Here is a 14,701-nt window from a genome sequence, read left to right on the forward strand (position 1 = left end):
GTCAAAGCACAGCTCCCTTCAATCAAAGGTGGAGCCATCAGCATCCAAACATGATTCTTTTGGTCCGAGATACGAGTTCATCAATCCATCAGCGTCCGGTAGTACAAACGAGCTCATAGCGAACCCACCTCCGGTACCTCAGATACCCTCTCGCTTCGTCCCGATACCAGCCCATGATGAGAGATACCACTACGACGATGAGGCACCTACGCCAGAGCCAGACGAGAAATTGCACAAGGCCAGGGCAGGAGCGGGAACGCCCCAACATCCACAGATCCAAATGTCTCTGGTACGCGAGTGCTTTTTCGTAGCTACGGTTGCAGCGGCACATCTCATGATTCAAGCAGCCTTGGGCCTTGCCTTGGCTCCAATCGATGTCATCGGCCAGGATATGCGAACCAGTAATCCAGGGGAGCTCTCGTGGTTCATCGCCGCCTACTCTTTGACAGTCGGAACCTTCATTCTCATATTCGGACGAGCCGGGGATATATTTGGCCACAAGCAAGTTTACGCGCTCGGGTACGTGTGGCTTTCGACCTGGAGTGCTTTGGCTGGGTTCGCTGGGTACACGCACAATCAAATCTTCTTCGACATAACCAGGGCAATGCAGGGCGTCGGTTGCGCCGCTCTGTACCCCACCGGCATCGCCCTCTTTGGGAGGACCTACCCGCCAGGTATGCGCAAGAACATTGTCTTCAGCATTTTTGGCGCCATGGCCCCAATCGGATTTGTCATTGGCGCCACCTTTGGCAGCATATTTGGTCAACTACTGTGGTGGCCGTGGGCCTTTTGGGGTTATTCCATCGCTGCACTGGGCCTTGCTTGCTCGGTCGTGATTGTGGTGCCAAAGGCCCTCGGTGAGGTCCCACCTAATCGTGGTTTCGACACGATGGGGGCGCTCACGAGCGTCATTGGCATGATTCTCATCAACGTCGCCTTCAACAACGGACCTCTGTTCGGATGGAGTACCCCAAACGTCTACTTCATTCTCATCATCGGAGTGCTGTTTCTCCTCTTCTTTGGATGGGTTGAGGCGCGGGCCGAAAATCCTCTGATCCCTAAATCTGCCATCAATTCCACTACCATCTTCATCTTGTCGCTCCTCACACTCGGATGGGGCAGTTTCGGCATTTGGGTTTACTATACCTGGCGATTCTTGACGCTTTTGCGACATCAGACTCCGTTGTCGATCTCCGCAGAGTTTGCCCCAGTCGTTGTCGCGACACTCTTCGCTTCTGGACTTACGGGATTCCTGCTATCTCACACTCCGGTCAGCTTCGTCATGGTGCTCTCGTGCCTCGGATTTTTCCTGGGAAATCTACTCGTGGCGCTCATGCCAGTCAACCAAACCTACTGGACTCAAACCTTCCTCAGCATCGTCATCATGCCGTTCGGCATGGACATGTCCTTCCCGGCGGCGTCTGTCATTCTATCGAACCACATGCCGATGGAGCACCAAGGCTTGGCGGCAGCATTAGTGACGACTGTAATGAACTACTCGATCAGCATCACTCTTGGCTTTGCAGCGCTGGCCGAGGTCAACGGAGACAGAGGGCCCGACGGCCAACTTGATTTGTTCCAGGGCTTCCGAGATGCCTACTACGTCGGTGTGGGCTGTGCCGGGCTGGCAGTCTTCCTCTCCATAATATTTTTCATCAAGAGTATGATCAAAGACGGATGGAAGGTCACGGATCCGGGCCATTAGTCCTCAAGACTCAAGCGTACCTCACACGAGAAGGCCAGCCTTACTGACGGTCGATTGTACGAATAAACAGGACAACACGACACCTGTACACGGCTTGGGCGGGGCATGAGTGGAACTATCCAAAAGGCGAGGCGCTGGGAGTTTTGCATATGCCACTTTTCTTCTTCTTCCCTCTCTAGCGTGTACAGAGCTGCATGTGGTCCACAAATCAGCGATATTTGTTCTTCAAAGAGCAATGAAGGCGAGGATCGAGGCGGGATGACCCACTGGTAATACAGATTGTCCGCCGCTATTTTCTCGCACAGGTCGGCGTTTTCTCTATACCTATCCCATTAGTCTTCTTAATGCTACTTGATAATGACAGCAAAGCTCGTCGCAATCTCTGCTACAACTGTGACCTCCCGTGGCGTCTTTGTTTTCAAGATTTTCGAGACAAGACAGCGCTCCGGCTTTGGAGCGATGATGAGCTGTTTCACATGGTTGGGCCAAGACTTTTTGATTGGTGTTTCCCCTGACCGCCGACCTTTCTTTAGAAATTACCATTTGCAGACTAGCGGCTCCTTACGGCGTTCACAACTACTAGCGCCTCTTTTACACCACAGTAGACAGCTCTAGTCTAATTCCTCGTTCTCACATTTACGATTGTTGATTTCTCATTGCTCTGCAGCAGTGATGATAGCACCAATGTCTCTCTTTTTAATCGCAAATCGATTCTGACAAATATGTCCTTCTGCTCTGCGGTGATTGCATTGCTGTGTTGGACAGCTATTTGCAGCCACCATGAGCCACCCTCATCCACCCTCATCCTGCGCAACCACAAAATATAATGTCGTTTCGCCATGCAACATGGGACCAAACTCCCCGAAGCTAAGGACTCTTTATTTTACGGGGACGCAGGTACCTTCCTCTCAAGGGCCTCTCCTCATCTCCCCACGCACAAACAAACCCTTCGAAATGTCCCAAACGACAGCGACCAGCGAATTCAACAGCAACCGCTGGTACCAGATACTTCTCAGCAATGAAACCCTCGCTTTTACCGGAACACCCCGGTGGGATGGGTATAGCTACGGGTCGATGATGACCAACGTCCAAAACCGTACCGAATTCGAGCAGCAATGGCAAGTCTACCCATTCAACAGCACGTTCTTCGTCCTGCGGACACGGGCATCCGGCCCCGATAACTACCTGCGCGTCATGTTGTCCGTCGACGGCGAAGGACTGCCAATCCCGAAGCCGCGCATGGTCAACCCGATGCTGCCGGACGTATCCTGGCTGTGGGCCATGGGAAAATGGGCCGACGGCTCATTCTACCTCTGGAACGCCGAGAATGGAACCAACTGGCACTTGAATACGACCGTTCTGCCATCAGGGCACACGGAGATGGTTTCGCTCAATCCGCAGCCGAAGCAGGGGCAGGCCTTTACTTTTAAGGAGTTGGGCGAAATCAACAATCAGACGTTTTCCACCATCAATGTAAGAGACGAAGATCTAGTTCTCAGCGGCGAGAGCGGCGAGAGCGAGGGGTGGAGGAGGCTAACACGCACTGTGTACTTAGATTCCTCCGTCGCTGGCCAGAGCAACGTCGTCAACGGCACCTGGCGCGTCTTCCCCGTCCCCTACACCCACAAGCCCGGCCGGTAAAGACTCATCCGGTGCATCAAATCGAGAAGTGACATCTTCCGATTCCGGTAGCGGCCTCTCCACCGGCGTCAAAGCCGCAATCGGAGTCTGCGCCACGGTGTCTGTCGTCGTCATCTTCGCGCTTATGCTCTTCTGGGTTCGGAGATGCAGGCGGAGACGGCAGAATAGAGCGGCGCTCGAAGTCTTGAAAGTGCATCCGCAAGACCTTGTGCATGAGCGCGCGGGACCGATGGAGCTGGCTGCGGATACGAGGCCTTCAGAGGTGGATGGAGTTGCAAAGTATGAGATGGATGGGGTCGTAAACTATGAGATGGGTGGGGTTGAGAAGTACGAGATGGGAGACGGCATGCGGTAAAGGCCTAATCATGGGTGTAATGGCGGGGAGGTTTGTTGGTGTCTGATTTTGGGGATTTGCGGTGGGCGATAGCGTTTTCTCAGCGTTTTCTTTGTTAGTCTTGATACCCATAGAATTTGAGCACGTGGGTGACAGCTCCCCCTATCCTGAAGATTGAAAGATTACAGCATGGTGGCGTTGGTGGTGCTGAATCAATTCGTCGGGGTCGCCGACTTGGCTGCTGTTTAACTTTCGAGCACTTGTCATCCCAGAGATTCCATCATCGACCGTCCCCTGCGATACCAACAGACCGAGGATAATTCCTTCAGCCGTGGGCGTGTTTTAACCTCGGGAGTCGTGGCGAGAAGACCGGTGAGAGACCAAGGGGCTGGGTGGCTGTGTGAAGCATGACCCCCGTTAAAGTTCATCCGTAGGAGTGGTCTGAAGGGGTCAGGGTGTATGTAGGTAGCCATGCCCTGCCGCCGTAGCCGTCTGGACGAGCAGTGGCAGATGTGGTGTTGTTCGCAAGGTGTTTGTCTGGACCCTAGGAGTGGACACAGTCCACTAGGTAGTGGAGACCATCGGCACTACGTCAGTGGTCCCTGCGTCCGTGCGATCGCTGGCGCGCTAGGGCCGTTGGGCAACGGAAGCGAGAACCTCCAGGGGCAACCAAACGTCGTCCTCTCTCCACACCACAGCTCTCGCGACATTGGCAAGGTGGCCTCGACGATTCTCCAAACACTTGTGGTTTGGCCACGGCGACCTTATCGACTCACATGCAAGCGTTACTCTTATCGATTTCTTGTTTCAGCGCCCCTTCGACGTCACTGTCCTGCCCCACAACAAGCTGACTTTTGCTCGCTGTCTCGTCATCACTCCATGCACGTCGCGGCTTTGAACCTCCTCGGATTTTCGGAATCGATCCGGAAGTGCATCAAAGGATAGGGTTGAAGCCGTGAGAAGACAAGATTTCGCCAAGCTTCGGTGATCCGACGACAACCCAACACCATTCCCTGGATCAAGAAGGCAGGAATATTTATCTTCAATCGCAACGGCCTGCTAAAGCGGCTTAATGGACTTCATTATCATGACCAGTGGCGTGTGGTTGACCCTTGTCCTTGGTCGTTCGGTGCAATCCGAACTTCCCGCAACACTTTCAATCTGGCTTAACCCTTCATGGCATTCTTGTCGCGAATTTGTGGCCGGTTGACAGCCCATGAAATGTCAACATGCTCTCCGCTTTCCGGATAAGTGGTAGCTTTCTTCGAAACCCTATTGAAAGCCACATAGCATCTTACAACCCCAATTATACGTCAGTTCCGGTGGCTCAGCGTCGAGTCAGGCGTTTTCTAAGACGACCACAGCTGAGCATCATACACGCAATCGGATGTCAACATCCGTGTCGAGCGAAACTTCTCCGATTTCCGAGGTGTTCGTCTCATCCTGCTGGCCATATCGACGTTGGACTGCGGAGCACACCGCAATCTGTCGTTCATCTGCCCCGAAACGCCATCATGGCACGCAGAGAGCAATGTGGGTACAGCCGTGTCGGGCAACCTGCGCGTTTATTTACGTCTCCCTTCGGTCGGGTACGGGCCGATCCTGCACGGCTGATCAACATGAGATGAGCCTAAGTCGCAACGGGAATATGATCTTGTGCGTGTGTTGTGGTTTCCAGTCTCTCAGCCAGGTCACAGCAAGCAGGTATTGTCCGCGCAACTTTGCCCTGTTCCGGGTAAAAATAGAGTTTGCCCAGGGTGCGCCCTAGAGATAACCTCTAGTTGACAAACCCCGCCTCCTGCCGGTCCCGCATCATTAATCGCGCGACTGGGCATTCGCCAGTGCTGTGGAGAGGTCTATAAGAAGTCAGAACGCGATGTTGACGACGCAGTGTCCAGCCTCATCACAGACCCACTTCGTCAACCCCGAATTCGATCCGAAACTCACCCCCTTTTGGAACCCTTCGTAATCAACACCATCTGGAAATAAGTCTACATGCTCTCCTGGTTATGTCCGGACTCGACATAAATTGACTCTGCCCTGCTGTGTCTCCAAAGTAACCACGACGCCTGAGCTCCAGGAAACATCCATCACTTGCCAATAAGACTTTTGCTGTATTCAGAAAAACGCCATTCTTTCCGAGCTTCTCAACCCTCTTTGAAAGTTATCCTTGTCAATTGAACTTGCTGTCTTTTTCGTTCCATCATCTACACATATTTCGCCATGGGATCCATCGGAAACGCTGCGTCAGTCAAGACGGGTGGACTGTCTCCATTCACTGAAAAGACACTCACTCGTCGAGTGGACGACATTGCCAATTCTGACCCAGGTCGGACTTGGGTGACTGTCCCCTTGACCAACGACGTTTATGGCGAGTGGAAAGACATCACTTTTGAGGAACTTCGTCAAGCCATTGATGGATTGTCGCGTTGGATAGAGGGAAAGATTGGTGTTGGAAAAGACAGGGACACTGTTGCTTATCTTGGGTAAGAATGCCTTCAAGCCACTCAAGAAAGCGTACTGATGGCATCCAGCATCAATGACATCCGCTACACGGTCGTGATCTTGGCTATGATGAAGACCAACCGCAAGGTAAGACTTCTTTGTTATACTAGCGGATGGACACTGCAGCTGGGGCTCGGAAGCTGAATCCTCTTTTGACACCGGCTGGAATACTATCGACAGGAAGCTAACACCTGCTGTAGGCTCTGCTCCCCTCCCTCCGCAACTCGGATGACGGCCAAGCAAACCTTGTGGCTCGGACGGGAACCAAAGAATACTTCTATTCTGAGGGAGTCGAGAAGCATCTCAATGCATTCACTTCCAACTCGGAATTGCGAGGTTTCCAAATTCCTTCTTTCGAGGAGATGGTCGCTGAGGGAGCCAAGGGGCTGTACCCAACTCGTGAAGAGGAAAAGACATCACCAGAAAAGGAGTTCGAGCAGGTCCTGGTCTTGCACACCTCGGGAAGCACTGGACTGCCTAAGCCAATTTTCGTAACGAATGGCTGGCTATCGACTCTTGATCATCAAAAGTACATGCCAGCTCCACCCGGCCGTCGCATCGCCATTGCTACTCAAATGAGCGACGACAAGACCATGCTGACCTTACTTCCTTTCTTCCACACCATGTACGCAAACTTTTCGCTGTATAAATGAAGACATAAACTAACAGTCATACCAGGGGAATTATGACCATTGTCCGCTCCATTTACTCTGGTCCCTTGATTTTGCCACCTCCAGGGAGAATGCCTAACGCCGAACTGGCGACGGATATCTTGCAGCATAAGAAGCCATGGTCGGCCCTTTTCACGCCTTCGATACTGGAAGACATGAGCGAGAGCGAGAGAAGCCTCAATGCTCTCGCCACTACTGAGTACATCTTTTTCGCTGGTGCGCCCCTGGCAAAGGAAGCAGGCGACAGAATCATCAAGAAGACGAACTTAGTTTCCATCATCGGTTCAACGGAGGCTTGCTTTACGGGAACCTTGCTCCATCAAGACCCCATCAATGACTGGCAATACTTTGACTGGTCACCTCACTCAGGCATTGTCATGGAAGACGCTGGTCAAGGCGAGGGTTTGCACGAGTGTGTCATCAAACGCATCTCTCACCCAAGCTATCTTGGTGTCTTCTATTCATTTCCTGAGATTGAGGAATGGAGAACAAAGGACCTTTTCGAAGCCCACCCCACCAAACCTGGCCTGTGGAAGTACAAGGGGCGTAAGGATGATGTCCTGGTTCTGAGCAACGGTGAGAAGTTCAATCCAGTCACCTATGAAAAGACGGTCGAGGAGCATCCGGACATTCGCGGCGCGCTTGTTGTGGGACAGGGCCGCTTCCAGCCTGCCCTTCTCATCGAACCGGATTGGAACAGAGTGGGTGCCCGCGATCTGACTGCTTTCCTGGATAGCGTCTGGCCTGTCATCGAGAAGGCCAACAAGGATGCTCCTTCACACGCCCAAGTTTGGAAGAACAAGATTGCCTTTACCAAGAAAGAGAAGCCGTTTTCGCGTGCAGCCAAGGGCTCCATCCAGAGAAGGATGACGGTTTCCCTTTACGACAAGGAGATTGACGCCCTGTACCTGAACGAGGGACAGGGCTTCGAGGAAAAACTTGGAAAGTTTGACAAGAATTCGGATCTCCCTGCGACCATGGAGTTCTTGCGCAACGCATTCAAACTTGTCTTCACTGGTCTTCAAGGCAGCTCTGAGCTGGCAGATAAGCTTGAAGACGACACTGACATTTTTGATCTGGGCGTCGACTCCTTACAGGTCATGGCCTTGTCCAGTGCCTTGAGCTCTACCCTCAAATCTGGACACGAAAGGGGCAGTCGCGACGCCGCCGTGGTCCCTCGGGACATTTACAGAAATCCGACTGTGGAGAAGCTGGCAGCGGCCCTTCTCAAGAAGATCTCTGGTGCGGGCGGTGATGAGATCTCCCGCGAGCAGAAGATGGCCGAATTGGTCAAGAAGTTTACTGCGAATCTTCCTGAAGCGGCTAGCGTGCCGCGTGCCGCACCTCGTCCCCAGAAGCACACTTACGTTCTCACTGGAACCACTGGTGCTCTCGGAAATTTCATCCTGCAGGACCTCATTGCTTCTCCCGACGTCGCAAAGGTCTTTTGTCTCAACCGCTCTCAGGATGCCGAAGCTCGCCAGGCCAAATCATTCGCTGAACGAGACGTGACCTATGATTTTTCAAAGGTAAGAGATTTTCTCTTTCGTCAGATGTATGGTCTGCTCACATCCAACAGGTCACATTTCTCCACACCGACTTCAGCAAGCCCGCCTTTGGTCTCCCCAAAGAAGTGTATGACGAGCTTGCCCGCAAGACGACGGCTTTCATCCACAACGCATGGGCTGTCGACTTTAACCAGGCTCTCGAATCGTACGAACCGACCCACCTACACGGAGTTCGGGAAGTGATTGACTTCTCCCTGCGTTCTGCCCACCGCGCCCAAGTCTTCTTCATTTCCTCAATTGCTTCGATCGGCAACTACCCATCGACAGTCCCTGAAAAGGGACCCTTGCCCGAGCGTTACTTTGAAGACGACCGCGTCCCGCTGCCGCAAGGCTACGGCGAGAGCAAGCACGTCGCGGGGCGCATCCTGGCAGCAGCGGCGCACAAGTCGGGCGTACCCTCGAGTATCGTCCGGTGCGGGCAGCTGGGCGGACCGCGCAGCAAAGGCGTGTGGAACCGGCACGAGTGGCTGCCCAGCCTGGTGCACTCGAGCAAGAACATGGGCATGGTGCCATCGACGCTGAGCTCCTCCGACCACACAGTCGATTGGGTGCCCATGGACGCGGCCGGCCGCACCGTGGTGCAGCTGTCACTCAGGCGACTCCAAGACGTTGACGAGCTCGCCGCCCGCAACCAGCTGCTCGACGTCTTCCACGTCTCCAACCCGCACGTCGTCAGCTGGCGCGAGCTCGCGCCCACCGTCGTCGCCTTTTACAAGCAGCAGCAGGGCAGGGAAATCAAGGCCGTCGCGTTTGAGGAGTGGCTAGCAGCCCTCAAGGCCGTGCCCCTGACCCCCGACGAGATTGCCGCCAAGCCGGGCGTCAAGCTCGTCGACTTTTACGAGGGCCTGCAGGTCGAGGGCGGCGCGCTGCCTGAGATGGATACGGCGCATACGCGCGAGAACAGTGAATGTCTGCGGGAGCTCAAGGCTGTCGATGGCGCGTTGATGGAGCATTGGCTGCAGTCGTGGGGGTTTTGATCTGATATTAGCGATGTAACGGTTTGGCCGGCTTTGAATCTTCTTGAAATTGCCTTGGAGTATTGTGCTGGTTGTGGTTCTTGTCAGTTGATTGGGAGCGGAGTTTTCGTGTGAGATTGAGTCTCGAGGAGGGGTTGGATTGGGTTTGAATAGCTTGAATGGTACACTTCAGAGTTACTTACTGTTACAAACGATCCCCGCAAAAGTCGGAGACAAGCCAAGTGACGGTGAAGGATTAGGCAGATTCCAGGAGGATATCGCTGGAGAACGTTGTGTGACCCGGAGAGACAGAGGGAAGAGGCGAACCAGGGGTTGTTCAAAGCTGTCGCAACGAAGAGAATAATACGGAGGGAAGGCACTTGCTGGCAGCTTTGATAGATTTTTGTTGTCCTTTGCTCGCTGCTACTGCCCGCTTCTGCCGGCTTCTCCTGATTCCGTTCTGGCGCACAACAATGCCAGTTGCATCTTGCGTCTAGTGTCCCTCGGAATCCTTTATACAAGATTCCTGACCTTGTTTGTTACCCGCTAAACATCAAAGTTGAATATAGCCTATCGCTTTGGCTATTCCTGCCACTGCTGTTGCCAGCGCCGTCGCTTCTTCGCGGCTGGGAAGCCACAAATTCCGCTCGCTAATTCCGCGCTTCTTTGTAAAAGATCAACAAGATTAGGAGATAGAGAGAGAAAAAAGAAGAACTCCGCCTGCGCCGAGCCCGTATGCTTTTTCAAATGGACGTGCGTACGTGCGTGACGATTATCGTCGTCATCATCATCTGCTGCTTCTGCTGCCAAGAGATGCAAAATATATGGCCAGTTCAGTTGAGCCGACTGTTTCATTTTGCCGCGTCGACTTGTTTGTATATGTCCAATTGGCATTTTGATAAATTGCTGCCCTAGTCGGGGCTGAGCATGTGCTTGAACTTCTCGATCTGCGAAAGAGTCAGTTTGTCTTTTCCTCAGGGCCTTTAAGCGAAATTTTTGAGCACACACCTTCGTCGAGAGGTACTTTTCCACCTCTTCACTGCCTTTTTGGCCCATTTTCCACGCGAGGGGTACCATCGCGACGCGCTCCTTGACCACGACCTCGCGGTTGGGGCCTTCGATAGCGCGTACCTTGTCAGGGTTGTTGGTCAGCAGCCGAATGCCCTGCTCACCGCCCAGGCCAAGATCCACGAGCATGGCCGTCGCCAGACCATAGCTTCGCGCGTCGGCTGGATGCCGCAGCAGAAGGTTGGCCTCGTACGTGTCGTTGCCCAAGTCTTGAAGGTTGTACGCCTTGAGCTTCTCAGCCAGTCCGATGCCGCGGCCTTCCTGGCGCAAGTATATGATGACGCCGCCGCCGCTCTCAGGCAGCGACATGAGGCGCGCGGCTTCGTCTAGTTGCTCGCCGCAGTCACAACGCGCGCTCCACACCGTCTCGCCAGTGTAGCACTCGGAATGTATGCGCACGAGTGGCGGTATCTCTTCAGACGCTTGTTCCTGTTCCGAAGCCGCTGCCGCGGCGCCAGCCGCAACGCCCTCCTCCCGCTTGATCTGCTCGATCCGACTGCTGGTCCGGCCCGGGTAGAGGCGGCCAACGTAGGCGCCGCGGATCATGCGGTCGCGCTCACTCTCGCCGGCCCGCGGCGCATCCAGCGACCGCGACCGGATGCGGTTTCCAAAGACGATGGCCAAATGCTCTTTCGAGTCCAGATTGTTGTGGTAGACGTGCAGGAACATTTCCTGGCCCGTCGTCGTTGGTATACGGGCCCGCACGATGCATTCGACGTGCGGCAGCTTTTCGACCAGCTTCGGCTTGTCGGAGACCGGCCCGCCGCTGCGGCCTTCGGCCCTGCCTTCGCCTGGCACGGATTGTGTGCCGCGTTCGGTGGCGGGGAGAAGGCGTCCCGGTGTCGCTGGCGGAGTGAAGGCGGGCGAGATGATGGAGGGAAGCTGCGAGACTTGTTCGCCGTGGCGAACGTCCGATGTCGACGTGGCCATTTCCAGAGCGTACAGTTCGTCCGAGTCAAGGCGCAACTCTGAAATGTTGCGGGTAGGCGGCTGCGGGCGCTCAGGGAAACCTCGCGGAGTAGCTTGGTCGGGAGTGAAGGCGGGAGAGGCGTGTGCCGGCAAGTCTTGCGACATTGTGGCGGTGGTGAAGATGGGGATGGTGGGGCTCAGGGTCGTCGGGGAGTTGAAGGGGCGGTCTCAGCAGTTGTCGGGTCACAGGAAGATGAGACTGGGAAGACGGGAGGGGCCAATGGGGAATATGTACATGGTGTGGAGAGGAAGAAGGAGTCGGAAGTGGGTTGACTGCTGACGCGATCAAGCGGCGGTCCGAGTAGTCCTCGTCCTTGGAGGGACCTCGGCGGCGGGACGTGGGCACGCGCCTCGCTTGGGTGCTCTGTAAGCAGCCGTCATCCGTTGCCGACCCTCTCTGGCTTCCACCCTCTTCCAGATCCGACAATCTCGACATCTTCGCCAAACCCATGCTCAGCCCTACGTCCAGGTACCATTCCAGCGAAACCCCTCGGCCCTCCTCACCGGCGCCTGTGAGCCTCAAGCACTCGTCGCTTACGCGCACCGCGTCGTCTAGCACCCGTATGACCACTAAACGGCGGGCAGGATCAGCACTTGTCCAGTTCCGCGTCTATCCATTCGTCACGCTGCAGATTATGATTGCATTGACGTCTGCGGGTCGATGCACCCAAGTCCAGCCTCTTCAATCACCCAAAAGCGGGTGCGTCGATTATATTGACGGGCGTAACAATGGCCCAGCTGAAAAATGCCGTGGAAAGATTGCTCATGTCCAATCTAGTGCATGCGATGCAGATCGAAGAGAAAAGGACAGTGATGAAATATAAACAAGGCGATGCAGACAGGAAAGACGAGGAATAAACAGCCTCAGTGCCTCTTTGCCCACTCGCGATACCACTCTAAGCACTCGGCATTGGCGACCGAGGCCGATGTCTTTACATTCAGACCACAGAGAATCTGCTTGACAGCTCCCTCGACCCTGGTGAATAAAGTCAGCACGAGCTCGGAGTGGAAAGCAGAAGAGGAAAACTCACTTCTTCCCGTTTGTGGTCACGGGGATTTCAAAGCACTCTTCCACGATGCCCGGAACATGCCTAGCACTCAACTCCTTTCTCACCGTGGCCTTGATGTTATCGACAAGCTCCTGCGTAAACGGCTTGCCATCAGTCATCTTCAGGAACAGCACAACCGTTTCGTCAAGGTCCTGCTCGCGGCGGCGACCCACGCACAGCGCGTCGGCGACTTCGGTGGCAAAGTGCGCCAGCACGACGTTGTAGATTTCGGCGCTACCGAAGCGCACGCCCGCCGGCTTGAGAATCCCGTCGCTGCGGCCTAGCATGACGAGCCCGCCCGTCACCGGGTTGAAGCGCACAAAGTCGCCGTGGTGCCACACTGGCTGCTGGCTGTTGCTGCCCGGCGCGCAAAACTTGTCAAAGTAGCTGCTGCGATACTTTTGTTCGCCGGTCGGCCCCCAGAAGCTGACGGGCTGGCAGGGAAACGGCTTGACGCAGACTAGGTCGCCCGCCTCGCCGCTGTCCGTCACGTTGTGCCCTTGCCAGTCCCACGCGCGGATTGCCATGCCGAGGCCTGCTTGTTGGATTTCGCCGGCATAGACTGGGGAGAGCGGGCTCGGCGCTCCAAATAGCGAGATGATGTCCGTACCTCCTGTGATGCTGCCCAGATTTATAGGAGGAAAGGCCGAGTAGACGTAAGAAAAGGTAGACGGAGCCAAGGGGGAGCCGGTGCTGTATATTGCGGTAAGAGTTGAAAGCGAGAGGGTTGAAAGAGGGGAAAGGCCCTTTTGCTCGAGCACTGAGAGATATTTTGCCGACGTGCCAAAGTGCGTGATCCCAAGCTCTTCGACGAGGCGCGGCATTGCCAGATCGTCGGCCACGGAAGGTGTTGCTTCGTTGGGGGTTTCTGAAGACGACGAGTCGACGTAGCGGAAAGGCGAGCCGTCGTAGAGAACAAGCGTTGCACCGCTCGCAAGACCAGATACCAGCCAGTGCCACATCATCCAGGTGCAGGTCGTAAAGTAGAAGAGACGGGAAGCGCTCTCGATAGAACAGTGGAGGATGTGCTCCTTCTTATGCTGGATCAAGGTTCCAATGGCTCCGTGTACGATGCATTTCGGCGCGCCAGTTGTCCCGCTGCTATAGAGAATATAGACAGGATGGTCGGGAGGCAGCTGGGCAAAAGCGAGCTCCGAGGGCGGAGAACTGTTCAAGGACACGAAAGAGGTGTATTCGTATGTTTTTGCAGCAGTGAGATTGAGAGACGATAGGTCGACTTCGACCCAAGGCACAGCCGGCAGCACCACGACACTGCGCAGGCTTGGAAGAGACTCGACAATCTCGCTGAGCTTGGGCAGCACTGGATGACTTTTGCCGTTGTAGTAGGACGCATTGTCCGAGAACAACAGCACAGGCTCAATCTGGCGCAGACGCTCCACAACGGCATGGACGCCAGTATCAGGAGAGACGGCAGTCCAAATGGCCCCGAGACTGGTCGCGGCAAGCATGGCCACCAGGGCATTGGTGTGGTTAGCGACATATCCAGCAACTCTGTCGCCCTCCTTTAGTCCCACAGCAAGCATGCCAGCCTGACACGCTTTGACGCGATCCCTCAGCTCTTTCCAAATGACCTTCTCTCTCGTGGTCTCCGTGGCCGCTATCACGGCTACGCCATTCGGATCAATCTCAACGCCAGCGGGAAAAAGCAAGTTCTCCGCAAAGTTGAGTTTGGCTCCACGAAACCATGCTGGCCGGGGAAACATCCTCGTCGTATCCTCGACGACCTTCGCAGCGAGTTAGCCATTTGGAACCAAAACCACAAAATGGTTGATTTGGGCACGCGATGAAAATGGGGAGCGCAACGGACCTCGTGGTAGGGCTGAGACACTCTGATGCCGACATAATCCCAGACTGCAGCCCAGAATTCGGCAATGTTTTCTACACTCCAAATGTGCAGTTCCTTATACGATTGAAGATCTAGGCCGTGCTTTTTGTTGATGCGCTGCAGAAAATCATACAACTTGGTCGTCTGAGGTCTGGGATGGGTCCACAGCTTGCGAGGCGCTGTTTTCGTGCCATTGGCGCCATTTTCAAGCATTGTTGCCATCGTCCGGTGAGTAGCTTTCGTGGAGGAGGTGTTTTCCTGAAGGTAAGAGGTCAAGGAGGGATGACTTGACAATTAGCTAGATGGCCCTCCCTTCACAGCCTTCGGATCCCCGCAAAGCACGGATGCATTCCGCTCCGCCTCCGCCCCCGGGGAACCGTTCCTGCCTG

At 54.8% G+C, this 14,701-nt stretch overlaps 5 protein-coding genes across 5 annotated transcripts; 3 read left to right on the forward strand and 2 right to left on the reverse strand.

Moving 5' to 3' along the window:
• Positions 1–280: 280 nt before the first annotated feature.
• Positions 281–1,705, forward strand: J3D65DRAFT_546661 (uncharacterized protein; the record flags this gene model as incomplete). Its single annotated transcript, XM_066796829.1, has 1 exon — positions 281–1,705. The coding sequence occupies one exon, from the start codon at positions 281–283 to the stop codon at positions 1,703–1,705; it is 1,425 nt and encodes a 474-aa protein (XP_066660012.1).
• An 848-nt stretch (positions 1,706–2,553) lies between these two features.
• J3D65DRAFT_673499 (uncharacterized protein) lies at positions 2,554–3,480 on the forward strand. Its single transcript, XM_066803527.1, has one exon. The coding sequence runs from the start codon at positions 2,660–2,662 to the stop codon at positions 3,344–3,346; it is 687 nt and encodes a 228-aa protein (XP_066660013.1). The 5' UTR covers positions 2,554–2,659; the 3' UTR covers positions 3,347–3,480.
• Positions 3,481–5,676: 2,196 nt separating this feature from the next.
• J3D65DRAFT_36218 (uncharacterized protein) lies at positions 5,677–9,573 on the forward strand. The gene is made up of 5 exons (XM_066795647.1): positions 5,677–6,166; positions 6,215–6,272; positions 6,386–6,810; positions 6,864–8,385; positions 8,436–9,573. The coding sequence occupies exons 1-5, from the start codon at positions 5,904–5,906 to the stop codon at positions 9,399–9,401; spliced, it is 3,234 nt and encodes a 1,077-aa protein (XP_066660014.1). The 5' UTR covers positions 5,677–5,903; the 3' UTR covers positions 9,402–9,573.
• Positions 9,574–10,291: 718 nt separating this feature from the next.
• Positions 10,292–11,522, reverse strand: J3D65DRAFT_643709 (GTP cyclohydrolase-like protein II; the record flags this gene model as incomplete). The annotated part of the gene is made up of 2 exons (XM_066802101.1): positions 10,292–10,327; positions 10,389–11,522. The coding sequence occupies 2 exons, from the start codon at positions 11,520–11,522 to the stop codon at positions 10,292–10,294; spliced, it is 1,170 nt and encodes a 389-aa protein (XP_066660015.1).
• A 516-nt stretch (positions 11,523–12,038) lies between these two features.
• On the reverse strand, positions 12,039–14,646 carry J3D65DRAFT_610733 (acetoacetyl-CoA synthase). The gene is made up of 3 exons (XM_066798831.1): positions 14,295–14,646; positions 12,449–14,211; positions 12,039–12,393 (listed from the first exon to the last, which is right to left on the reverse strand). Exons 1-3 carry the CDS (start codon positions 14,532–14,534, stop codon positions 12,282–12,284), a joined length of 2,115 nt encoding a protein of 704 aa, XP_066660016.1. The 5' UTR covers positions 14,535–14,646; the 3' UTR covers positions 12,039–12,281.
• Between the last annotated feature and the right edge of the window lie 55 nt (positions 14,647–14,701).

This window comes from Phyllosticta citribraziliensis, assembly GCF_038025025.1.
Source record: "Phyllosticta citribraziliensis strain CPC 17464 chromosome Unknown J3D65scaffold_1, whole genome shotgun sequence".
NCBI lineage: Eukaryota > Fungi > Ascomycota > Dothideomycetes > Botryosphaeriales > Phyllostictaceae > Phyllosticta > Phyllosticta citribraziliensis.